The sequence below is a fragment of the Sturnira hondurensis genome, unplaced genomic scaffold, assembly GCF_014824575.4.
Source record: "Sturnira hondurensis isolate 20B ecotype Veracruz unplaced genomic scaffold, ASM1482457v3 Scaffold0020119, whole genome shotgun sequence".
Lineage (NCBI taxonomy): Eukaryota > Metazoa > Chordata > Mammalia > Chiroptera > Phyllostomidae > Sturnira > Sturnira hondurensis.
Genome location: NW_028092750.1, coordinates 3,638,771 through 3,664,742, shown reverse-complemented (window position 1 = coordinate 3,664,742; position 25,972 = coordinate 3,638,771). Strand labels below are relative to the sequence as shown.

The 25,972-nt window shown below is 54.7% G+C and overlaps 1 protein-coding gene across 1 annotated transcript in view; it reads right to left on the bottom strand.

Moving 5' to 3' along the window:
* LZTS1 (leucine zipper tumor suppressor 1) overlaps window positions 1-25,972 on the bottom strand; it is a 52,041-nt gene that overhangs the window by 7,666 nt on the left and 18,403 nt on the right. The window contains exon 2 of the mRNA XM_037028852.1: window positions 175-651. Within this exon, the coding sequence (XP_036884747.1) occupies window positions 175-519 (345 nt within the window). The 5' untranslated portion in view covers window positions 520-651. The remainder of the gene's footprint in view (window positions 1-174; window positions 652-25,972) is intronic.

Below are 25,972 nucleotides of genomic sequence, written 5' to 3'. Positions count from 1 at the left end.
CTAATGGCTCGCCGAGGCTGACCGGTGCTTCTCTGTCCTCATCCAACCTTTGATCTCTGCAGTGCGGCGGAGCTTGCCACCCTTACAGAGCCGCTCTGGCCTGTGCTCCCCACCCCCATTTTGGTCTCTCCTGCTTCGGCAGCCCACCCGCCCTCTCCAGAGACCCCTACTTACCATTTCCAGCTGACTGGAGAAGGGTATGAGCTTGGGTGGGGTAGATGGGCCAAAGTCCACCCCAGCTTGGCCCCCCAAGTCCCCGCTGGACAGTGCAGTGTAATCAGGGTGGTGGGAGCCCCGGGCCTTCTGGCTGACTTTGATGTAGAAGAAGTCTTCACTCTTGCCCATTTTGGAGCTGGACTTGCCACGGCCCGAGTCCTGGGAGAAGCCGAATCTGAGCAGCCCGTCCGAGTACCGGTTGAGTTTCTTGAGGTGGGAGGACTTGCGCAGCTTGTACTGCGACGCCCGGCAGTGCTTGCTGTGGAAGCCGTGGCCGGAGATGAGGCTGCTGACGCTGCCCATGGTGACGCGGGGCCGGGCACAGGCGGGGGGGTGCGGGAATCCGGTGTGGCTGCGGCAGCGAGGGGCAGTCCTGGCTCCTCGAGGAGACTGCGGTCATAGCAAATGCCTCGCCGGGCCTGGGACAGCGCAGACCTGGAAGGAGACACAGGGCAGCTGTCAGCTGGGGCTGGTCACTGGCGTCCTCGGTGGTGACTGGAAGAGAGGTCACTCTTACTGCAGGGTCTAGGTGGCAGAGAGGCGCAGGTACCTCCACAGCTCAGACCTGTCTCTAGGCTCCCCTCTCCTGGAGGGTGCTGCTCTGAGCCCGGAGGGCAGGAGGACAGCAGGGACCGGGACACTCACTGTCCCTGTGCTCCTGGGCTCCAGGTGAGTGTAGTGTGGGCGGGCCACAGACGAGCAATGTACACGTCTCGAGTGACAGGGGCACTATGGGGACATAAAGCAGAGTGCGTGGGATGGAATTTGGGGGTGGATGTTTATACAGGGAACACAAGGGAGGCCTCTCCGTTGGTGTATCATTTAAAGAGACACCCCTCAAACAAGAGAGCAATCCACGTGAGAACGTGGGGGAGAAAGAAGCGGTTCAGAAGCAACCTGCATGTACATCCCGAGTCCCTGCAGTGGAGACTGCCTGGCACGTGGGGGAGCAGTGAGGGGACCAGCCTGCTGGACAGCAGTTAGTGGCAGGTGGGCGAGGGGAGAAGCCCGGTGTCCACAGGCCCTGGCTGCGGGGTGGGCCAATTATGTTAGGTGAGTGACTGCCAAGCCTGGGCCAGGGTGGTGGCTTTGGAATAAATTTTAGATGTAATTTTCAGGTTCAGCTGATAGGACTTGCCAGTGGATTGAACTCAGGGAGCAAGAGAAAGAGAGTGGTCCAGGGTGACTCCACTGCCTTTACCCAGGTAACCAGAACCACTCACTGGGAGGCCAAGACCACAAAAGGAGCCCGTTCAGGACGCAGTGGGGGCGGATGAACGAGGAGTGCGGTGACGGCGGCGAGGAGTGGGCAGTGGGGCGGGTGGGTGCCCGGGGGCTGCAGATTTCTGTGAGGAGGTTGTCTGTGGAGGGGAGCCCACTGTGAGGCTGGAGGAGGCCACAGGGGCACGAGGGCGGCAAGACAAGAGAGGTCCGAGGGCTGGTTTGAGGCGGCAGAAAGGCGAGGAGTGTGAGGGGTGACACTGGGCAGCTCCGAACGCAGGAGCCCAGGGGCAGCCAGGTGGGGAAGCCATCGTCACTTAGGACGGTGTCAGCACAGCTGCCGTAAGGTGGTGACAAGAGTGGCCAGTGGATTTGGCCATGGGGAGGTCATCAGGGGCCTCGGCAAGAGCAGTTTTGGTGGAGTGGTGGAACAAAGGCCTGGTTGGGGAGGGTCCAAAAGAGAAAGAGGAGGGAGATAACTGCACCCTCGGACGTGGAGAAGTACGTGACGGACGGTCTGGATTCCCAGGTGTGCCTCCCCGACCCCTGCCAGCTGTGCCACGTGGGGCGAACTCTCTAACGTCTTCAACCTTCGGTGTCATGAACTAATGCTAAAACACACTTAAATTTTTTAAAAAAGTAATTGGAGTGTATCTTATGAAAAATGTCAAAAACAGTAACCAAGACGTGGCCCCTCACCGGACAGAGGAGGCACTGCGGCGCTGGTGCCAATGCGCTTGCCTGCTGGGCAAACCTGTAAGCGAAGCAAGGCTGGGAGGCTGGCATGCGTTGTATGGGAGTGTTTCTTAGCCAGTCAACAGATAGCCAACAGGAAAGACAAAACTATGAGTTTAATAAAATAGAAAGTCAGAAGGAGCCCTGCTCTCCTTATTCTGCTCTAGATGACGCTGTGGATCCTGAAGGGGTGAAAAGTCCCCGGCAGGCTATGGAGACCTGCGCACGCGGCGGACGGACCCTTCAGCTCTGAATGGAAGGCTTGGATTCAGCTGTGCACTGTTATCCTGAAGAATAAAGTGGTTATGTTATGAATAAACAGGCTCTGTATTTCATAAGTAAAAGCACAACACAACCAAAAGGCGTTTTGTGAGTGTAACGTACATTCTCCTATGAAAAGCTTTTGTTAGGGTGATGGCCCCTTAGGGGGAAGGCGGGCGGCACGGCCACGCCTGCCCTGAGGGCTGTCGCCAGAGGAGTGTGCGGTGCTGCCAGGAGCTAATGGGCATGTGCTGGGCATTCCCTAAACTTCCACTGGCATCCATATTATATTATTACCAGTGCTCCCTCCAGCATTCATCACCGGACATTCATCACTCCGGTGTTACCCTCAATGCGCCCCCACCGCCACGTTTTCCAGAATGTGCTCTTGCTCTACAACGGCAACTTCCCTGCCGTTGTAACTTCCCAGGGAGTGGGATACTCCCTGACAGTGCTACCCAGGAATATGGAGGTCCTCTGCTCGCTTCACAGGCGACAGTGAAAAATACGTTTTCATCCCCTTGGTCAGCCATCTCTTGCTTAGCTGAGGACTTTATTTCCTTCGAGGCAATGAATTCTTCTGTGGTCCATATGCAGGAGAGCTATGTTTGGCCAGAAGCCTCTCCTGCGTTCTGCACATTATGCCCCTTGGGCAACTGGTGACTTCCTTTTTGCCCATCCAATTGTACATCTGTGGGCATCTGCATGTCCAGTGTGGGGAGGTAAGGCAGATCCGAATTGGAAAATCGACTTCTCCGAGGTTCCTTTGCTTACCAAATGATGACATGGCTATTTCAGAGGCCCAGTCTGAGGATGAAGTACATTAACAGAGGTCAAGGGCACTGCTCAGCACTCGACAGGTGCTCTACAGATGTGTGATCAGCAGGAGGACACTGCAAGGGCGTTGCCCGAGAGATGCGCAGACCACGGCTGGGTTATCGCTAGCATCAGGCAGCTGCTCTTTGTGGATCCGTTTGTGGTTTCCTGCTCCACTGTGGTCTCCTCTCACCCGCACGGCGAGACAGCCTCCAAACTGGTCTTCCCCCACTCTGCCGTCCTCCGCACCTGAAGCGGCACAACCATCACACACCTGAGGGAAACCCTTCAAGGCTTCCCATTGTTCTTAGAGCAGACTCCTTACCAAGTCCTGCAGGCCCCGAACAGGACCCGGTTTTACCTGCTGCTCCAACCATCTCTCTCCCTGCTCTTTCCTCGCTCATAACTACAGTCACAGCCACTCGGCTTTCCTGTTGGTTGAAGGAATCAAGCCTTTCCCACCAAGCGGCTCTCCACCTGCTGTTGCCTCTGCTGACAAGCCTCTTCCCTCAGCTCCTCACACAGAACGCTGTCTCAGATGTCGCCTCTGCAAGGCAGCTTTCCCTGGTCACCCTGGGAGAAGTGCCGCTCCCCTACTACTCTCCATTATCCCAACCTGTTTATTTCTTTTGTAACACTTGCTTTAACCTGTAATAATCTCATATTTAAATTTATGTTGTGAATGTCTCCACCGAAATGCAAAGTCCATGAGAGCGAAGACTTAGCTCCTAGAACAAAAATGAGGAGAATGAGGCAGAGACTCAGAGCAGTTAGGGGAGCTGCCCCTTGTTCCATCGGCTGGTGGCCATGGTGGAACCCGACCCAGGTTCCATGAACCCACACTTCGGCACACTGCTGACGGCTGTAGGGGAGGCACAGAGACCTTAGGGGTCAGTCCTGGATGGTGAAGGAGTCTCCTAGGTGGGGAGGGAGAAAGCCTGGAGGAGCAGTCAGGGTCCTCGCCTCTGGCCAGGGCTTCATTTCCCTTCTGGGTGGACACCAATGAAGTTTTAAGGGCAGGTGAGCCCCTTTGCTAACGGAGTGGCAGCTGGATGACTTGTGAAGCGAAAGCACTGTTCTAGGCCCTANGTTGGTTGAAGGAATCAAGCCTTTCCCACCAAGCGGCTCTCCACCTGCTGTTGCCTCTGCTGACAAGCCTCTTCCCTCAGCTCCTCACACAGAACGCTGTCTCAGATGTCACCTCTGCAAGGCAGCTTTCCCTGGTCACCCTGGGAGAAGTGCCGCTCCCCTACTACTCTCCATTATCCCAACCTGTTTATTTCTTTTGTAACACTTGCTTTAACCTGTAATAATCTCATATTTAAATTTATGTTGTGAATGTCTCCACCGAAATGCAAAGTCCATGAGAGCGAAGACTTAGCTCCTAGAACAAAAATGAGGAGAATGAGGCAGAGACTCAGAGCAGTTAGGGGAGCTGCCCCTTGTTCCATCGGCTGGTGGCCATGGTGGAACCCGACCCAGGTTCCATGAACCCACACTTCGGCACACTGCTGACGGCTGTAGGGGAGGCACAGAGACCTTAGGGGTCAGTCCTGGATGGTGAAGGAGTCTCCTAGGTGGGGAGGGAGAAAGCCTGGAGGAGCAGTCAGGGTCCTCGCCTCTGGCCAGGGCTTCATTTCCCTTCTGGGTGGACACCAATGAAGTTTTAAGGGCAGGTGAGCCCCTTTGCTAACGGAGTGGCAGCTGGATGACTTGTGAAGCGAAAGCACTGTTCTAGGCCCTAGGGGACTGAGAGGAAAAGACCACGGATGGGAGGGGAGCAAATGAGAGATGGGGGTGAAGGGGGGTGGCTGCTGGTCCTCTGAGTGCATTCTTAGCCCCTGACCCCCGCCCTCCCTCTGCTCCCCAGATCCTGACACAGAGGAGCTTTGAAGTTTGAGATTATCCCAGAACCACTTGGAGCTAAACTAATTACCTCTCAGTGTCTGGACTTGTTCTGTTTTCGACTTGGAGAGAACATCACAGAAGACTTGGCTGTGGTCCAGCCTAGTTCCCAGCCCCAGTTTTCCCACCCACCCAGCCCCGCAGGACTGCGTCTCTATGTTCAGGAAGGACAGGGGAAGGAGCACATTTTTATTCCTGGGAAACAAATCCCATTGGCCCACAGTACGTACTCAGGGTGGAAATAAGCCATCACCTGGATCTTAGAGATTCAAGCAGGGGGGAGGAAGAGGGAAGGACCGGGGAGAAAAAAGGGAAGGAACCTTAGAACCTCACACTGAGTAACCTTCTCCTGCATGACCTCCTACTGATTTCAAAGGAGTCCATCAAGAATTAGGCTTCAGCTACTAAGGGAAGAGAGAAAAAGAGAACAGCTAGTGGGAAAGGAATCTCCCGCCCCTGGCTACTCTTCTCAGACTCTGGCCCCAGAGAACTCAGGGGGCCTCCCTGCAGACCCAGTGCCAGCCCCTCCCACCCCACCCCCACAAACGACTGTGGCTGCTATGCCCGGCAGGCAATGACCTGGATCCTGGGGCGCCCTCAGCTTTGAGCTGTTTCTGCCCCACCACAGCCATCTTTCCCCCCTCCACTCTGCACCTCCTTCCCAAGGGAATGAGGGCTGACGCCAGCGGGACACGTGCCTCTGACCGTCCCTTTCTGGAAAGTGGAGGCAGAGGCACAGAGGTGAACAGGGGCCTGTCTGGACTCAGGAAGGTGAGAAATACGATACGCACCCTCCCAACCCAAACTGCAGGGAAGAGCAGCTCTGGCCGGGGTCGGGGAGGGTCCGTATCTGTCCTTCCCTCTTCTCCAGGCCTGTCCTTCCCTCTTCACCACAAGATCAGGATGCTCAGCCTCTAGCCACCTCACTCCTCAGTTCCCCCGTATTTCCCCTCCTGCTCCCAATTTCCTCTCCCTCCTTCACCCTCCCCATCTCTCCTTCTCCACACACCCTCCTAGGGAGTGGTCCTGCTGGGAGTGTCAGCCACAGCCCCCCTGCAGGCATCTCTGCTCTGCCTGGCCCCTCCCACCAAGGAGGTGGCTCCAAGCAGGTGCAACAGGGGCCCACTGAGCTCAGGGAGGCCGTGCCAGCTCCCTCGTGCAGCCTCCCCTGGCTCCCAGGGCAAGCTGTGCCCCCACCCCCAGGCCCACCCAGCAGGGCGTGTCCCAGTGGCTGCTGTGCAATGTCATCTGCAGGCTGAGCCTAAATGATGGGGCTGTGGGTGGGTGTGGGGGTTCGTTACATCCTTTATTCAGTACGTATTTATTCAGCATCTGCCGAGGACCAAGTATGTGCAGTGCAGGGGTGGGAGGAGAGCAGTAAGTGCACAGAATAAGAAACAAAAGTCAAAGAGATGGGAACAGTGTGCGCATGTGTGTGTGTTTACCACTCCACTGGAGGTGCCCACAGAGGGTCTCTGAGAAGATGGCATTCAGGAAGAGGTGGCCCAACAACCGTTTTTGATAGCATGGTCCCCTGGGGAGAGCGGCGGCAGCAAGGCCTCAGGTGGAGCTGGGTGTTTCAGAGGCTCTCGATCGGGTGACTTGGCAGATTTGGAGACAAGACTGGGGTCTAGCAGACATGACTGGGGTGACTGGGGCCCCTGTGACAAGGACAGTCCCTATGACAAGTTATCTGACTGAAACTGTCGGTAGTGATAAGGTTGAGAAGGCTGGTTTTAGAGGAACAGAAAGTTTTATGACCTCAGTTGCGCCACTGATTGAGTGTGACTTTGAGCAAGTGACTTGAGTACTCTGTGCCTCAGTTTCCTCACTTGTGAAGTGGAGGCAACCATGTCTGCCCTGCCACAGGACTTCTGTATTGTCACTGGCGCCCACTGAACACCAACAGGTGTGGTGAAGGAAACCTCACTGCTGCAGGTGCAAGCAGCTTAACAGAGATACAGCACTGCCGTGTAAAACATGGCTGCTGTGGAACAGCTCCAGGGTGCTGTGTAGAGCGCCCTGGGGCCAGTGCCCTCCTCGGCTAGGCAGTCTGTGCCACTGGAACCTCTACACATGCTTCAGTGTTTCAGCAGGTGTCAGAAAACCACACCCTCCAAATTTGGAAACCAGCTCTGGAGTCACAGGGGAGTTGGCTTATATTGATAGAAGCCCCACCCCTGGTCCCTCATTGGTCAGCAAAGATTGGATGGGAAAAGCCTCTGTCCTATTGGCTGACATTGGATTCTAGGAACTCCTTTATAAGGGCTGGCTCAGAGGGCGGACACACGGTGCAGGCGGGCAGATTAGCAGTTCAGAGGCAGGTGATGTAATACGGAGGCTTCTCCTGCAGTGCAGTTTGCTGAGAGGCCCCTATGCAGAAATGGGTGCTACACACTGTTTTTAAAAATTTGAGCCCAGCTAGCCACCAGGAGTCCTTCTTAATTGGTGTCATTTTTTTTTCCAGAGCTCACAGTATGAACACGAAAGAAGTGACAGCTTAGCAAGTATTTGGAAAAATTCACCACTGCTGGTTATTATTATTATTTCTCATTATTCTCCAGGCAAGTTTGCTGGGATATTCAGTTATACGACAGATAGCTCATTCCCTGCATTCCCAGGTCAACCCGGCCAGCCACCAACACTGCCTCAGCGGTCTGAGGGCTGCAGCTTCCCCACGATGCTCGGGAGAGACGGCGGGGTGCCAGGTGTAACCCCCCCTTTGTCGCGGAGCCTTGGGCGCTCCCTGGGCTGTTTCCAACACAACATGAGGGGCTAGGCTCAGTTCGGCTCTTTGAGACCTCCTGAGAAGAGAGTGAGAGCTATTGACTCCTCACAGAAGTGCCTCTCTTCCAAGATTTGGCTGCAACTTCCTAGGGTCACTTGATCTGGAACGCCCCCTGATTGACCCAGGCTAAAAAGCCCAATATTTCCTGTTCTGGGGGGATCAAGCGTGAGCTTGGGGCTCTGAGGAGGAATGAATAACTTGGTTTTAGATTATTGTCTTAACTAATGACTCCCGGCTTCCCTTCAGGGACTGGGGAAGTGGGAGCAAGCAGAGGGAGCAAAACTAAGGAAGTGGTATCACCTCAGTGCAGCTCGTTCCTCCCAAACTCAGCCTCCAGGGCCCTGCAGCCCCCTTCCCAGGACTGGGGCAGGCTTCAGACCCACTTCAAAGGGGTCATTAAATGAAAGGAGGGGTCAGGAGGTCAGAGGGGCAGCCACCTGGACTTTGATGGGTGGGCTTTGGGTGGGCACCTTACCAACGCTCACCCTCAGCCCTGACATGCCGCTATTAAACCTTTCTTCTATTTAAATTTAATTGCTTATTAAAATACCAAAATCCTATAAAAATAACCTGGGTAACTCATGAAGAACTGACAACTGTTAAAACATAGTATTTGTTTCAGAAATAAAATATTTAAGTTGAAATCCCCACTCCCCATTCCTTCCCTTTCCCTGTTGCTCTCTTTCTGGCGGGGGTGGGGGAGGCAGTGTCCCTCCCTATCATGAATTTTCTGGGTGCTTCTTTGATACTAAACATATTTTAACATACGAGAATACTCTATGTATGCTTTGCTTTTCGTTTTTATAAATGGGATCACGTTGTACGTATCATTCTGCATGCCCGATTGTCTTATTGAGCATTTGCCTGTGGGGACCCACTCCTGTTCCGCTCCTCCACCCCCTGCATGGTTGTTCTACCACACTTTGGTGACCCTTTCTACTCAGGTGTTTCCATTTTGTTGCTAAAACGTTTTTGTATGTGATTACTTCCCCACATGTGTGAGAATTTTTGTAAGATTTATTTTCTTTGAATCTTGGAAGACACCTTGTTTTAAAGCCCCTCCCCCTTAAAATGAAACTCAAGAAGAGGTGGCAGCTGAGACCCATATTGGCCAGTTCATCGAAGGAGGGCAGCAAGAGCGGGACCAGAGCCCTGAATCCCATTTCCGTGGGTCACTCCAGGGTCAGGTGAAGGAGTCCTGGCCAAAGACAGTGTCCTGCTGAAGGTGACAAAGGACCTTCCTGCTCTGAGGGAGCCTGGACACTGAGGGCAGCACTTTCCACGGTCCAAATTCCATAACGCTGAAGCCGAGCGGAGCCTTAGAGACCCTTTCCTCCAGCTGTTCCCTGGTGCAGGCCGCCCAGAGGCCCTAGGCGGGGGAGGGGCTTACCCAGTCACATCAGAAGTTCTGGGCCGGAGAACTATCCTTTCTGGTCTGTCGACAGGACAGGGCTAACTGACTTCCCTTTTCCAGACCAGGGCGAGCAGCTCCCTGCTGATTGTGCAAGGAGGTAGGTAGGGAGTGTGCGTGTAAGGCTGCCTGACCCAGACGGGGTCCCATCCTGTGAGCGTGCAGCTCTGTAAGGGATGACTCCCCTGGGGGTCGGTGCCTGAGAAGGCCGAGGAAGAAGCTGCGCCAGGCTCTGCCTGGGCCCAGTGGAGGGGGATGGGGGAGTTGAACTGCCTCCAGCTCCATTCGTGGCTGCTGGGCTGGGACTGGAGCTCTGTCTGCAGCAGTCTCCCTCCCTCTGGGGGCCTCCCAGTCCAGGACAACTTCCAACCTTAGCCCGGGGAGCCACGCGTTTGTTTTCTTGGTTCAGGTCTATCTGTGGAACTCCAGAACACACATTCATTATTATTCATTCACATTTAGACCACGTGCCAAATAGGGAGTAGCGTGCCTAGAAGAAGAGGGGCGGGCCTCTTGCAAAGAACTTAAACCTAGCACCGAGCCCTTGGCTTCCTTTCACAGGATGAATCCTGCCTCTTCCTGGCCTGGCTTGGGTCTCCCCACCTCCACGTCCCTCCACTTGATACAGCTGCTGTGGTGCGCAGCTCACTGGGCACTCGGGGTGCTAGGCTTGGGGACAGCTCTTGCTTTGGGGGTGAAGGGCTATCCCTTCACCATCTTTCAATCTCCTCCAAGGTGGCAATGAGACTAGAGTTTCGCTGTGTCCCTCGTAGAGTTGAGCGCAGTGCGTGTTTTAATAAAACCAGGTCCCCGGGAACCCTGGCTGAGTTTGCGAAGGGCAGCTGGGGCCTGGGGAGATGTGATTAACGTGGGTCCCACACGCGCAGATTGGGAGCGAGGTCTGCATTATCTGGTTTCAACCCAGACTTCCAGAGCTTAGACTTTATTTGAGTCAGTGGCCACCCGGGGAGAAGGAAATTTACCTTCCTATATGTCCTTCGCATCCCAGTCCTGATCAAAGGTTTTGGTCAAAGACAAAACAAACAAAAAACTCCCAACACAAGGCAGAGCCTCTGTTTTGCAGGGGATGGCGGAGAGACTAGACAGGTGCCCCCCCCCCCCCAGTACAAAGCGTTTTAAAAACCAGCATCCGCTGAACTGAGGACCATCGCTAGCTCTCTCTGCCCCCAGCACACGAGTGGTTTTAAATGCTTCCTTTCAGACAGAGTAAGGTAAAGGTTCTCTCTCTATTGTCTGCCAGTTATGGATTGAATGTCTCTGCCCCTCTACAATTCATGTGTTGAAGCCCCGCACCCAACGGGTGGTATCAGGAGGCAGGGCCTGGGCCGGATGAAGGTGAGATTCACATGGGTGGATCCTCGTGGTGGGGTCAGTGCCCTTAGGAGACCAGAGAGCCCCGGCCCGCTCAGTCTCTCTCTCTCTCTCTTCCTCTGCCTCTCCTCCCACCATGTGGGGACACAGCAAGATGGTGCAACCTACAAGCCAGGGAGGGAGGTCTCACCAGGGCCAGAACCCTCTAGGGCCTTGATTCTGGACTTCCAGCCTCCAGAACGGTGGGAAGTAAATGTGTGGTGTTTGAGTCCCATCCATGGTATTTTGTTGGAGCAGCCCTGCTAAGATGCTGCCCCCTCCCCTCACAAGACACCCTGGCAGAAGGCGCTGCCCAGGTCACCCTATTTCTGCCACTGCCCCTATAATCTTCCTCCTGCTTCTCTGCCTACACAGTGCTGATTGCCCCAAAGTACTCAGACCTGCTGTTGTTTGGGGACAGTCCTGCGATGGAACCGGATGCTCAGCAGAGGTCAGAGGAGCTCAGCTCTACTTCTGGTTCTCCCTGCTCCAGCTCTGGGACATGCAGCAAGAAGTTCAGCTTCTCGTCCTGCCCTCGGTGACTTGTTGGCCCCTCAGGCAGGCCCCCTGAGGGCAGGGCCTGTGCCCGTAGAGCTATAGGTCCACAGGAGGGCGTCATCGGGCCCCATTCACGGGCCCCTTCGTGATGCCTGTGCCACCTGCATGATGGCCTTAGGCCTTTGACAAAGGCTCACAGATTGGCGGGTCTGTTTGTCACCTGCCACAAGGTTTAATTTTCCCACATCTCTATTTCTTTCTGTGTCAGATAAGCTCGCCTGATGCCGACCTTGGAGAGGAGGTAGTCACATGATTAGATGAAGTATATATAAATGAAAATGCTTGACCACAGTAATAATGGTATACGTGGGATGAATTCACACCAAAGTGCTTGTGAAGTTAGTTGTAAGCGGTGTGGAAGGACGCTAGAACTAGATCTGATGTCTTGAAATTAAAGCAACGGGTCTTTAAGAAAGGATTACCACCTCTCACCCTCTTCGTCCCACCCATTTCCCTGGCTGGGCCAGGCCTGCCTGTCTACCGGCAGGAGGCAGAGGTGGGGCCAGCAGAGTGTGAGAGCCTGCCTGGGCTCCGGGTGGGGGGCCCTGGATGGGGCTCAATGGGGTACGGTGCCACTCTCCTATGGAAGTGACTCTCCTCCTGACCCTCTGCCCCCTGCCCCAGTACACTGCCCGACTCAGCTTTCCTTATCTGGAATTCCAGTGTTTTTATTACCATCCTTGACCTCTTCTGCCTTTGCTACTCTGAATGAGGATGGGATGTGGGGCCAGGGCTGGGGTGGGGGTGAGCCTGGGAGCTGGTTAATCATCTCAGCCCAGTCTGCAACCCTCCCCATGCTTGCTTTGCTGAGGCCTGGAGGGCTCCAAGTGCAAAGCTCAATACACATTTTCTGAGTGAATGGATGAATGAAAAAGAAGTGAGGATGGAGGAGGAAGGAGGTAGGGGAGCGTGGGCAGCTTGGAGAGGCTGAGGGGGGTTGGGGGGAGCAGGTTGCAGGTGGGCTGGGAGCAGCGGCCCACGCAGCTTCAGTTAAGTGCACTGGGGTTCCTTGGAAAGGCAGAAAGTGAAAGGGAAATCACTGGCAGGCTGAGTCATTCCATGGGTGAGAACAATCGGAAGCAATTCTGCTTCCCACTGCTGGGAGGAGTCAAAGCCATTCTTCCTGGCTGCCTTTTGTATGCAGCTCTCAGCGGTCAATGGTGGCTGAGACTTCCTTGTCCCCAGTGGGCAGTAGATGTCTTAACAGGGCTGATTGACGGTTCTCCTTAGGAGCATGATTACCCACCAATCCAGACCTGCCCTTCTCCTTTCCAAATTTAAGCCACAGTTACATGGGAATCTCATGCAAATTTCACCCCTGCAGTTGTTAGTGCAGCGGCTGCTCCCATGTGAGACAACGGTGAGCCTCATCCGTGCCCAAGCCAAGGGTGCCACAGGGCACGAGGGCCCACTTCTCCTGCTTTAGCTTCTGGAGAATGGTTTTCAAGGTGTGTGTGTGTGTATGTGTGTGTGTACACGCGTGATGTCCAGAGCAGGGCTGAGGATCTGGCTGGACTCCTTCCTATCTCAGCTGGTCAGAGTGAGGAGCCCAGGACCAGTTAGGGCTTTGGAGACCAGAAAGCAGGGGACAGATGGCCCCCTGCTTGTCAAACCCTCACTACCCTAGAGTACAAACTGAGTGGTACACCCTGGGTGGATGGATGTGAAGACACCAGGTCTGTGTCTGAGTAACTGACAGCCAGAACCAATAGGTTTTTACCTGCTCACCATCTTCATGACTACCTACAGTATTCTGAGGTCAGGTTCAGGGTCAGCAGAGAAGCGATGTGGGCCATGGTCTTGGGGAAGGGGGAAGGGAATGGCACACAGCGACATGTCCTCCCTGGTTCAAGTACCAAAGTTGGTACCTAGTTAGCCTTTGGAAAATCAAACAATCCATCATCTCACATTGGATGGGAGGTGTCTCAAGCTGCTTCAGGGTCTCTCTGACTCTGCGGAATGATTTTGTGGCTCCATCTGTCCAAAATTCTGACCTTCCTTCACCTGTCCCCAGCTTCACATTCCTGTCCTCTTCACTGGGTAGAACGAGTGCCTCGGTCAGAAGAAAGCACAATGGGCGTGTTGCCTCCCATTCCATTTGGTCCCAGGAAAGAGTCTCTCACTGATGGTGCACCACCTGGACAGTGAAAGGGGTCTCAGGCCCCTTTGAGGGCATCACAGTGACACCCATCTAATCACCCCAGCTGTGCATGAGGCCCATCCTAAGAGGGCAGGAGCCCTGGGCAGTCAGTGGGATGAGAAACAAGGTGACACAAGATCACAGATGGGCCAGAGGAAGGAGAAAGGCTTTTAAAACCGGAGGTGGTGTTGCTTCAATGTTCTGTGATAAGAGACCACTGAGGCCCAAAGAGCTGACTTGTCCAAGGCCCACACAAGGCGGGAGCAGAGCTGGGGCAGAAGCCTCTCCTCCCGGCTCCCTAGACAGCCTTCTCCCCACGTCTGTCTTCCTTCAACAGGAGGCAAAGAAGGGCACAGTGACCATGTTACTCTAAGCCGGGAGGCACAGCTTTAAAGTCACTCAGACTGAAGTAGCTAGACTAAAGTCCCCGCTGAGTCCCCACTCCACATCCCAGCAGCCTGTGACTGCATTGTCATCACCAGCCTTGACCGGGCTGAGGCCAGGTGGTAAGTGGTATTTTTTTCCAGTGGGAGGTGGAGCTCATAAGTTTGGTTGGTGTGAGAGTGTGACAAGGGACAGAAGCAACAAGACAGAGTGGAAAGAAGCAGGTGGAGTAGAAAGCCCTCTATCCCTGGGAGAGCTCTGCTTCTGGAACAGAACAGGGAGGTCTCACAACAGAGGGCGCTGACTAGTCCAGAGGGTGGGCAGGTGTGGAAGGATGGCGGGTAGGTGAAGTATGGGAGAGAGAGTGCTTGTCCTAAAGAGCCCCGCTTTGCTCCTTGCCTGTCCCTCATTCCCACCACAGGCTGGCTTTTGTATCCCCTGAGTATGTCCAGTATGTGTGAGTGTGTGTATTGCGGTAGTGTCCTGGTGGTTTTTGGAACTGTGGACCCAGAGAAGGAAGATACCTACTAAGAAGGGCTCCTGATGGCTGACTGGGCTCAAATAAAACACAAAAACAAACAAAAAAAACCCCCAGAGCCTAGCAGCCACTTCTACTTGCAAACTGCACGTTGGGGAGAAGTCTGCACAGAACTACTGGCCTCTGCACTGAACTGCCCACCTACACTGTGTTTCTGCCATCTGAGCCAGCTCTTACAAAGGAGTTCCTGGAATTGTATTTCAACCAATGGGACTGGAGCTTTCCTCCATCCAATCGGAGCTGCCTAGCTATATTTCCCCCATCTGCATCTTTGCTGACCAATCAGAGTAGCTCCATTCTGACCAATCAGGACAGTGCCTTTTGGACAAACGAAACTATGAGGATTTGGGGGGTCCTCATTTGCATGAGGATGGACCAATCAGAAACCAGGGGTTGGGATTATCTGTCTATGTAAGCCAGCTCCCCTCTGGCTCCCCAGGGCACTTTCCCTTTCCTTTCCACAGTGAAGGCTGCACTTCCCCACCAAAGACGTTTGGCCTGATGGGAGCAGAGAAAAGTGGAGTGGAGTGGAGCACAGCCGAGCTGTCTAGGGGCTTTGCCCTAGGGCCACCTGGCCCAAAGTCCACCTAAAAGTTGTGCTGCTTTCACAGCCTTGCTGTATCACAGTTGAGCTATTTCGAATGAACCAAGTCTCCTTCTTCCACACTTTAAACTGGAGATTCCTGTTGGTGTCGACTGGCACCAGTGACCACCAGCTGACAGTACTAGGAGAGGGGTTGGGGCTGGAGAGGCCCTGGCAGAGGGCAAAGCTCAGGCTCTTGACTCTGGACTCTGGAAGTGACCTAGAATGACTTAAAGAGTTTAGCTGGTCCCATAGCGGGTGTGGCTTTTGGTGTCTAGAGTCGTCCGTGTGTGCCTGAGTGTATTTTGTGCTCAAAGTCACGGCCTGACTGATGGAATCTGTGTGCACAACACGGGAACCCATGACTCTCCCAGACGAGTCTCTGCAGGTCCTGAGTTAATCCTCTCCCATGTGTCTGCCCAGGGAATTTTGACTTCTGTGTCACCTCTGCCCGGATATCTTACCCTCACTGCTTCCTCCTCCAGGGCACGGTCCTGTCAGGGAACTGGAAGCCTTGGGTTTAGCAAAGCAGTCAGTGAGATAATTACTGCAAAGCCCAGGGATCCCATGCAGCTGGCCAACAGCTGCCCTTGCAGTCCCTCAATACCGTCCCCTTAACCTCTGTGATACTTTAACCGGTAGGAGTTACCCTCTGACACAACCAGAGTTGCATGAGAGGCTCTGGAGAGCCGCATGGAAATGCTGGGACTGGAAGGTCCCACCAGCTTCACTCCTGCCCCTCCCTGTGCCTCATGCTCCAGGGATGCTCACTGGCGCCTGGTTCACCCAATTGCCTCTCGGCACTTTTCCGTGCGGTCTGCCCTCTGCCAGGAAGGACCTCCCTTGACCTTGGCCGCTTCTCAGGAAAAGGTATGCCAGCACCTCTCCTCTCTCCACTGTGTCTGAAGGAATCAATGCCAGTCCCATGCCCTTTAGTAAATCAAATCCAAGGCCACAGATACCCACCCATTCCTTGAAGTCTGGACTGGGCACATGACAGCAGCTGGAGATCTGGGGCAGAAGCGAGATCTGGGAAGAAGCAGGGACCTCTCTAGCTGGGGGGGGGGGGGGGTGTCTTAAGCGGCCCTCAGCAACACCTCCTGTGCTCTGTGCCCTCAATGCTGTTTGGAGCTGGCATGGCACAATGAGTCCTCTAATCGGTGTCTGTGTGGACAATAACCATATCTACTTCTTCCAGTTTCTACGAGGATGAAGTGAATAATGCTGGTTGATACGGGCATCGGCGTGCGGCACATCATTAGCACTCAGAGCTGTCAGCTTCCCCATTTGGTGCCTGGAACCCAGTCGGCTGCCCAGACCCACCTCAAATGCTGCCTCCTCTATGGAGCTTCCCATGTGAATTCGAGGCATTTCGGCCTCTAGATCCTCATAGGCAACAATCCTCAAGGTATGACCCTGAGGCCTGTGGCAGCAGTGTCCCCAGGGACCTTGTGAGACACGCACATGCTCAGGCCCACCCAATCCAGACTCCCGGGGCCTGACAGTCTGGGTTTTCATAGCCCTCCAGAGGATTCTGACGCAGGGTAGAGCTTGAAAATCACTGTTTTTGGCATTTTCCTTGTGTGTTATCATTGTATTGATCATAGCCTGACCCAAATTATTATAAGCTCCTTGAGAGGTAGACCTTGTCATACATTCTGAGGAAATGTTGGGTAAACGCTTGTGACTTTGAGTTTGATGAACACTTTAAATAGAATTCACTTGAATAATTCCTAAGGTTGCCCCCCACCCCCATCCCTTCAACCTTCCCATCCACCCATCGTCCTGGGGAAAACCTTACCCTCTCTCAGGAAGATTCCCTTCCTTCTTTCCTCCCTCCCTTCTTCCAAGATAGCCACTCAGGGCTCATGAAAATGACAATGTGGACTAAGGGTGGAGGGCACTTCTGGAGTGTCAGGCAACTCTTAATATTTAAGTTGGGCCCTGGCTGGTGTAGTTCAGTGGATTGAGCACAGGCCTGCGAACCAGAGGATCGCGGTTCGATTCCCAGTCAGGGCACATGCCTGGGTTGCAGGCGGGTTCCCTGCAGGCCAACTCCCAGCAGGGGATGCACAAAAGGCAACATACATTGATGTTTCTCTCTCTCTCTCCTTCCCCTCTAGAGATAAATAAATAAATAAATAAATAAATAAATAAATAAAATCTTTAAAAAATTGGGATCAGGTGTATAAGATAGGGAGCTGTCCTCTCAAAATGCAAAAGCAGGGCCAGGGAGTCTGGTCCTAATCCCCCTGTACGCTGACGCCTTCCAGGACCCCAGCAGCCTGCTTGTTGTAACCCATGGCATCACAGCCAGGTGGCAGAGAGCCAAGGGTGCGAGAACCCCCTTTGATACCTTCCCTGCTGCCACTGGGCTGGCTATGGGGCTCTGTCCCCATGTCCTGTGGGCAGAATAACGAAACGATGGGGGTGACCGTGGCCAAGGAGACATACACGCAGCATAAGGCGAGGTTTGGCTAAGCTGCCAGCCACTCTTGGTTCTCCCTGCGCCCGACCAAAGCCACTGGTTTGTGAACAGCAGTGTTCCCCGGGATGCAGACTCTCTGAACGCAGCACAGACTATCAGTCAGGGGACCACATAATTTGGATGCTTTAAAGAGTGAATGGGGAGCACTGGTATTAATTACACCAGGACAGCCAACACAAACTGGGACATGTGGTCACCTTACCTATCAGCCATGTTTCTTCCCACGAGGTCCAGGCCAGGAATGAGGATGTTGAGGAAGGAGGTATGGGGTCTCTTAGTCCCCTACCCACTTCCCTCAGCCACTTAGCATTCAGTTGACTACATGGGACAAGGAATGGAAAGCAACTAGGAACTAGGGAGTCCAGCTACACGGACTACTTACCAGGTACTCTGCCTACGGGGATACATAAGATGCTGTGGCACCTTGTACTGCACGCACCTTCACACTGGGTCCTTATGTCCTCTGTCCTCCCCACAACCCTGGACAAGTATGGTAACAGAGATCCAGGGTCACAGCTAGAAGAGCTGGTTCTGGAGCCCAGGGCTTCTGGCTCCTTGGCCAGAGCTCATCCATGGCCTGCACCGTGCAGTCATGGGGGAAGCATGGGGGAAGCAAGGGGGAAGCAAGGCGAAAGCAGGACTGATGTGCCTGGTGGGGCAGGCACAGCTGTGTGTCACCTCCCAGGACACATGTCAGTAGTTGCTTGGACAGGTAGAGAGACCTGTCACTGTAGGGTGAGCTGCTGGAGCACGCGTGCCTCTGTTCCCTGTTCCTGAGTGTTTGGCGAGCGTTTACTGCCTGTGGTCACCGTCAGGGCCCACGGGCGGAGCAGTGAGCAGGGCAGAGCCTGCTCCTATCGACACGGACCGCTGTCTCCGGAAGTGACTATCCCAGCTTGCATTCCAGGCCCTGCACAGTCCAACCCCACACTTCCCTCTCACCTCACCCGCCACTATCGCAAGCTATGCCAACTAGGCATGCTTCCCAGTGGGTCCAGGACACAGGGTCACTGACATTCAGGGTGGCGTCCGACACCTAGCGTGACCTCCTTGCCAGCACCCTGCGTGCTCTCAGGGGCCCACCGAGCTCTTTCCCTTCTCCACACTGTTGTTCCACCACCTCCTCCCATCTGCACCACCCCTCGCCCTCTTCCAGATCCATTGCTCCTGGTTTCTGCTGCTCAGAAGACTCTGCATTGCTTTTCTCACCTAAAAAGTCAACTCCTTTGGAGCCCAGAGTCTGCTGGGCATACCAGAGAACCACGATGTCCCAGCAAGCCTGGGCTCTTACTGCCGCCTTTGTATTTCTCAAGGCAAATCCATTACCTTCGCCACGCTGCAAGGCCGCGCCCACCTGTGCACTTGCCTGCCCGTGGGTGGCTTTGTCCCCACACGGGTAACTGCAAATGCTGCAAGAGACTCTCTCAGCTCCTGAAGGCAGCAGAAGCGCCCCTCTCCCGTGCCTCTCACAGCCGCATGTGTCCTTGCTCTGGTCATCCTGCCAGCCACACTGTGACTCTGTCGGCTGGGCTCCGACCTTCCCAGGGTCTTGCTCCAAGAACTACGCTCTCCTCCTTCTGTTTCAAGGTCTCGGCATCTCTTACTCTCTCCCATGAGCACTCAATGTGCACAAGTCTGCCAACTTGAAAGCAACGTACCAACTCCTAAACTCCACCACCACCCCCCGCCCCCGAACAGCCCTCTTCTCTCCTGTTCCTAGCCACACTTCTTGAGACAGCAGCTAGACTCACTGTTGCCACCTGCTCCTTCCTCATTTGTCCTCAGCCCACAAAGGCCTGACGGCTGTCCCTACCAACCCACTAGAACTTATGTCCAGCATTGTTTTCAAACTTGACCTCTTATTGGCTCCGTATTTTTTTCAACTCCGTCCTTTCTGAGACAGTCTCCCCTTGGCCTCTCCTTCTCCGTCACTTTTACCCCTGTCACCCGGAAGTGTTGGTTCTCTTCCCAGTTCCATCCTGCGTCTGTCCTCTGTGCCTGGGTGGCCCGTCCTTTCCCTTAGTTTCAGCTGCATCCACATGGTGACAATTTTTGGTCTGAGTCTGCAGCTCAGACCTTGACAGCTGCCTGCCTGCTGGCCATCTGCCCTCAAATGGGCCACCTCGTCTCATACTTGACATGTCCAAAACGGAACACACCTTCCCTGCCCTGCCCTGTCCTCCCCCCGCACGTTCTGGCTCCTGGCTCTGAGGCTTAGTGAGTGGTGCAGCCGAGCCAGAAATCTAGAAATCTGACCAACGGTTGGGCATTAGGCTTATCGGGGTGTTCACTTCACAGGTTATATAAATGTCTGATCACGAAGATGTACACCTGAAGCTAATATAATAGTGTATGTCAACTGTAATGGGAAAACAAAGGGAATGTGACCAGGCCATGGTGCCTCGACTCCTTCGGCTCCCTCACCCCCACACCCCGGCAAGCACTCAGTTCTGTCTCATGGCTGACGTTTCTCAAAACCAGCATTTCCCTACAACTCTGCTGCCGCTGCCTTAGTCTAAGTTCCACCATATTCCCTTCGGATATTGATAGGCCTGTTGTTTGCTTTGTTCTGAGCTCTCCCCAGATTCCCTGTTTGTCTACGTGTCTTCCTGTTGCCTGGCGCCATACCTTCCCCCCACACCGCCTCCGCCCTGCTGACCCATGGGGGCTCTGTGAATGCGCAGTGGTCCCCACGGGCCCTCTCCCGGGTGCCTGCTGCTCCCTCGGCCTGCCCGCTGGGGCTCTGCTCAGAAGGGCTTCCGTGGGAGGCCTTCCCATGTGCCTTCTGCACACCCTCCGCTTGCTCCTGCGCCAGCGCGAACCAGGGCGCAGCACAGGCCCTCTCCAGTCTACTCTGGCTCCCAACATGCCGGGAGGGAGTGTTTTGCTCCACGCTGCATCCCTGACTTCCAGCACTGTGCGTGGCCCAGAGGTCAGTAAATGTCTGTGAAAGGAATGGATAAGCACGTTTTTAAAGCTCACATTCTGTCCTGTGGCCCGTGGGTTCCAGGAGCAGCACCCTTTCTTAGCTCAACACGATATAATGGGTGTTTGCAAACTTTTCTGGCCCTGGCCCCCACCCCAGGGGCCTCCCTGAGCCACCTAGGTAGCCTGGAGAACCACTACTTCTTCCAGGGAGAAGCCCCCTGGAAAACCTTCCTGGTGCGGCACTTGCGCCTCCCTGGCACCCTGGTCTGAACATCTGAGCGTCTGAGCGTCTGGTCAGGGGCTGGTGGTGCTGGGGTCCGCAGGCCTGTGCAGGACCTTACTTGTGCCGTAGGAACACAGCTAAATGACTGGACCTGCGGGGGTGCACGTTTGGACATGGGCTTTTCTAAGTCATCTGTGCTCTGAGCTGCATTTTGTGCCAAGAGTCTGGGACCCACAGAGTGACCAGCCACCCAGATTAGCTCGGGATGGTGGGAGTTGCTGGCATGTGAGACTTCAGTACTAAAACAGGGAAAGTCCAGGAAAACTGGGAGGAGTGGGTGGCCATGGGTAGTAGGAAGCTGGAGTTAGTACAAAAGAAGATTGAATTAGCCCCAGTGACCTCCTGACCTGACCCTTGGCCCCTGGCTGAGTGGCTCCCTGGGAGGTGATGTGATAGAAAACAGAGTGTCTGTCTCTCTGTGCCTGTCTGTGTGTTGCCCCTCAGGCTGGGAGGGGCTCCTGGAGGGCGGCGTCTGTAAGCCGGGAGTTGGGGCAGGGGAGCCGCGTGGAGAGGGTAGGTGAATCTTTAAGTTGGGGGTAAAAAGGAAAAGGAAGAGTGGAGGAGCACACGGGCTAGCCCCCATCCCCTCTCCTTCCCGGATGGAGCTTTCCCAAAGACCCAGAGACAGGGGAGTGGGGGTAGCGCCTGAGCAGGAGGAGGTCCACCGGATGTGGGAGAGGGGGGACCCCAAAGGGTGAAGGGAAATCTGGGGTGGGGGTGGAGAGGAGAATGGAGAGAAAAGGGGGGGTACGGAGGAGGAAGGGGGGGAGAGGAAGACGGACTGCCTTCATTGTGATGTAAACACAGCGCTGGGGGAAAGGGAGGGAGCTGAGTGCGGAGGGTGAGGGTCCCTTCGGAAACTTGGAAACAGCGAAACGGGGTGGAGATAAAGGCAGAGGTTATATCAGCTGCTTGTTGCTGACCTCTGATTAAGTCAGGGCTTAGTAGCAGGGCGGTGCGGGGCGGAGTGCAGTTTAGCGCGGTGGAAGGCATCTTGGGACCACAGAACAGAAGGTGGGACCGCAGAACAGAAGGCGGCACCCTTTACAATAACGGGAAGAGACCTCTGTAAACTCGGAGCCACCGACTCCCCCACATCAGCACCACTATCCGCACAGAAAGTAAAATAAGTAAAAGAGGCCTGCAGGTTTTCAACAGATAATATAATTCTGGAGTAGATTTGTTTTATGTCATTCAATTTAAAGTACGATGGCTCGAAGAGTGGATATTTATTGAAGGTAGCCCCAGGAGTGAAGGAAAGTATGTAAGGCTGATATTAATTTTAAGAGGACAAAAACAAGAAAAGAATGGCTTAGGTTAGGAACTGGACTTTGAAACCTATGGTGATGGAAGATGCTTTGACTTCGGGTGCTGGGCACTCAGTGCAGCCTGCAGGTCATGAATTGCAGAAATGTGCGCCCTACAAACCAAAGTCACCCTAATAAATAAAAAAAGAATTGGACTTTTCACTGGGCATTTTCGTGCTGGCGGTCACTCTGAGTGGAGCGAAGTGGGGAGAATGCCAGAAACCCCCAGCGACCCTGGGCAGAACTGCCCTAAAAGCACCCTTTTCTCTGCTTTCACCCACTGTAGAGCCAAGAACTTCCCCCAAGAGCAACAAGGACAGGATTTGTCAGCGTCTTGGAAACCCCCCAGAGGGGCTATCTGTGTCTATTGCCAATTCTGACTGGGTGCAGCTGGGGAACCCTGGGGCTGCAGGGAAGCTGGCGGGACGACAGTGTGTGAGCCAGCCTCCCATGCAGCCCGGAGCGCTCCAGTGCGTCCCCAGTGCGTCCCGGGAGACCTTCGGGAACAGCCCCACTGGCTGGGAGTCTACCCTGGCACAGGGCCTGGCATGGGGATGCAGCTTGGGGAATGTTTGCTGAATGAATGAACGAACAAACTTCCTGCCTCAGTCTCTCCTAGTGCAGACAGAGCTTCCACACAGCAGCAGTGCGACCGCCTTTCCAAACACGGCCCCATGCTGACTTCAGCCTGAGGTCTGTCTCAGCCTCTCCCCTCTGGAATAAGGGTCCTAGTTTCCTTCCTCAGACACCTGTGCCCCCAGGGCGTTCATGACTCTGCATGACCTGAGTCCCCACCTCTCTTTCCAGTTCTGCTCCACCATTCACCCTCCGATGGTTCTTCACCATTTTGCTCAATACCACTCAGTATATAACCCTATTGCCTTGCTCAGGCTCTTGGCTCAACCTAGAAGAATCTCTTTCACAACTGGCCCCATGACCCCAGCCTATGATAACCCACTCTTCAAAGTCCCACCCAAATACCACTTCCTCCATGAAGCCCTCCCCTGCTTCTTCATCTGTTGTCTCATATCAGGGGGCCTGAAGCTATGGCAGCAGCAACCCCAACCTCTCTCTTGAAGTGCTCGTTCCTCACCTGCCACCCCACACCAGTCTTTGGCTTCCTGAGGACTAACACTGTTTTATTCATCTCCACATACTCAGCTCAATGCCTCTGGAGGAAGGAGGGAGAGAAACCAGAGAGACTTAAAGAGCTTAGAAGAAGAGACGTTAATGGATTGATGTTAGGACAATAAAAAACAGCAGACACCTAGCTATTTGCCTTAGAAATCGCTGTTATTGGCATGAACTTCCTTTTCCCAGTCCAGCTCCCCCCTCAAACTCCCAAACCCCCAACCCAACCCACGCCACCACCAAGTGTCACCGGAGAAAAGATGAGGCTGGGTTTGCCTCCCTTCTCAGTTCTTTCCTTCCAAGAACGGGCCCTGGTCTGAGAGCCGCCCACCGCAGGGCAGGGCACACCTCCCTGCCGCTGTAGTCCGCCCAGGAACCGCTCCCGGAGGGCCCTCGGCTCCTGCCGCGGGCCGGCGTGCAAGGCCTCTCGCTTTCGGGATGTGGGTACTGCTCGGGCTGGCACCCTTCCTTGGGAATCCAGCTGTCATTCAGGCCCCATGAAAGGCCCCTTACAACTTGTTCATTCACTGGGCCTCATTGTTCCTCTACATTCGCTGACATTCATTGGGATCATTCTTCCCGGGCCACAGGCGTGGAGGCGCGTGTGCATGTGTTCAGACCCGTGTTCCCTGAGCAGTGAGGACACTCGAGATAAAGGGCAGCGCTGCCTGAATGCGGGTCCGCCCTCCCCCCTAATAGCTGGGGCGTCTGCTGCGCTAATGTTATTTCAAGAAGCACAGGGAGAATGGGAGGCCTCCGCAGAGCAGGCAGGAAGGGGCGGGGGCATCCCGACAGCTCCCTTCTCTAAACACTGGCAGCAACATCGCTCCAGACAGACACTGCCTCCCAGGACCAGCGAGCTCTGGGGAATCCAGCCTCTGCCTTCCTCCTAGCCATTAGCCTGGCGTTCAAGGTTCTCCAGAAGCCGCCTCTCAAGTGTTGTAGCTTCCAGGCTTATCTGCTGTCTCCTCCCTGCACGGATCCCTACCCCCTCCAGCAGGTTTGCTTCTGTGATCTGCCTCTGTCTCCTCTGAATCACTGCTGAGGGGCCTGGCGGGCACAATGGAAGGAGAGATGCTCTGACTCAGCAATGTAGAGGAAACGGTGTCTCTTGACATTTTTTAGGGTAATGATCCACAGGATGGCTGTTAGGGTGGTGAAGTCACTAGAAGAAGCCAAGCAGATGTCAGACCGTGAAGCAGGAGACACAGGAGAGAGTGACTGGTCTCTTCTATGACCCACCTGCCAAACTAGAGGCCTGCTTCCGGCGTCCCCAGCCTGGCCTCAGAACCAGGCTCATTCTCCCTGGTGCCAGGACCCCTCAGAACTGAGGCCCCTCTGGAGGCTCCCCAAACTGACTCTAGTCTCGCTCTCCCTTACGGCGACATCCATGGTGACATTCCTGATCCCCACCGAAGCCCACAGTCCTTTGGATGCCTCTGGGCTTCTGGGCAACACCCTCAACAGACACTGACCAGGCCCCTCCACGTGTACACACTGCAGCCACTCGGGTGAGATCCCAAATGTCTGGAGGGAAGAGGCGACCCTCGAGAGCACTGGAGGGCCAAGCCTGCCCCTGAGCCGCTGCTTCTGTGCTCATGGGCTTCCGGTCGGCGGGTGCAGATGCCTGCCTGCTTGCTTGCGGAGTGAGAAACAATGACGTTTGTTCTCTCCCAGGACAGATGGGACCTGGTGGGCAGCTGCTCTCGAATAGGGCATTTTGTAACCAAAGAAGTACACGCAGGCTTTCGGGTCAGACAGATGTGCAGGGCACGCAGCTTGGCCACTGTGCAGCTGTGAGGTGTCAGAAAAGCTGTTTGGCTTTGAACCCCAGCATTTCTTTGTGCATTTGTAAATTGCACTTGGGTTTCTCAGCCTTGGCACATTGATAGGTTGGCCTAGGTGGCTCTCTGCTGGAAGGGGCTGTCCTGTGTACTGTACGAAGTCTAGCAGCATCCAAGGCCTCTAGATACCAGATGTCCCCTGTACCCACTGTTTGCCCCTCTCCCACCTAGCTGGGGGAGTTAAACGTGGCTTAGACATTGCAAATGATCCCTGGAGACAAATCTTTTGTGGTAGAAAAGCACACATGTGTACGCCCTGGGTGGTTCTCAAGACTGGATGATGGGGCAGCACGTGTGAAGCGTCTGACACAGAGGGTAGTGCTCAGCGAACGTTAGCTCCATTTGGTACTTTAGGTAAAATCTGGCCGTTTTCCGCCCGTCCTCACCTGCAGGTCCCTGGGCCTCAGGGTGGGTGGAGCGGGAGCAGCTCCGGAGAAGATGCAGTGGGAGGTGTCTAAGCCCATGGTCTCCCCGGTGGCTCCCCTGGTCGCAGAGAGGACGTCTCAGTGTGCCTCGGAAGGGTCTGGTGGGAAACGGCGGGTATGCTGGAGGTCCGGAAAGGTCAGCCTGCTCCTGCTTTGATCCCTCCTCCCCACCCGGCTATTCTGGGGGGACACATGGTCCTTTCTGGACAAAGGACTCCAATTTACGAAGAGTTCATGCTGGCAAGGAGAGTGTGGGGGCCACTGCTGAGATGCTCACATGGCTGGGGTGCAGGAAGGTGGGACCAAAACACCGGCTGTAACCACAGGCCCCAGAGGACAGGCCGCCTGCCCACCTTTCCTTCATCACATCCTACCTTCGAAGCTGCCACGTCCTGCCTGCCCAGCTCCAGGCCCCTCCACTGGGGTGGGAAGACAGAAGCAGGAGGGTGTACTTGGAGGCGGTACTTCCTTTAGGGCTGGGCTCCATGGGAAACTTCCACGTCCACAACTGGATGGCCAGGGAGGCAAACTAACCCAACACAGGCCATCTTAGAGTTGTGCAGGCTATAGACACCCCACCTCCTCTGTTTTGCTTTGTTTTGTTTCGAATGGTGGAATGGAAATGACAATGGACTAGGG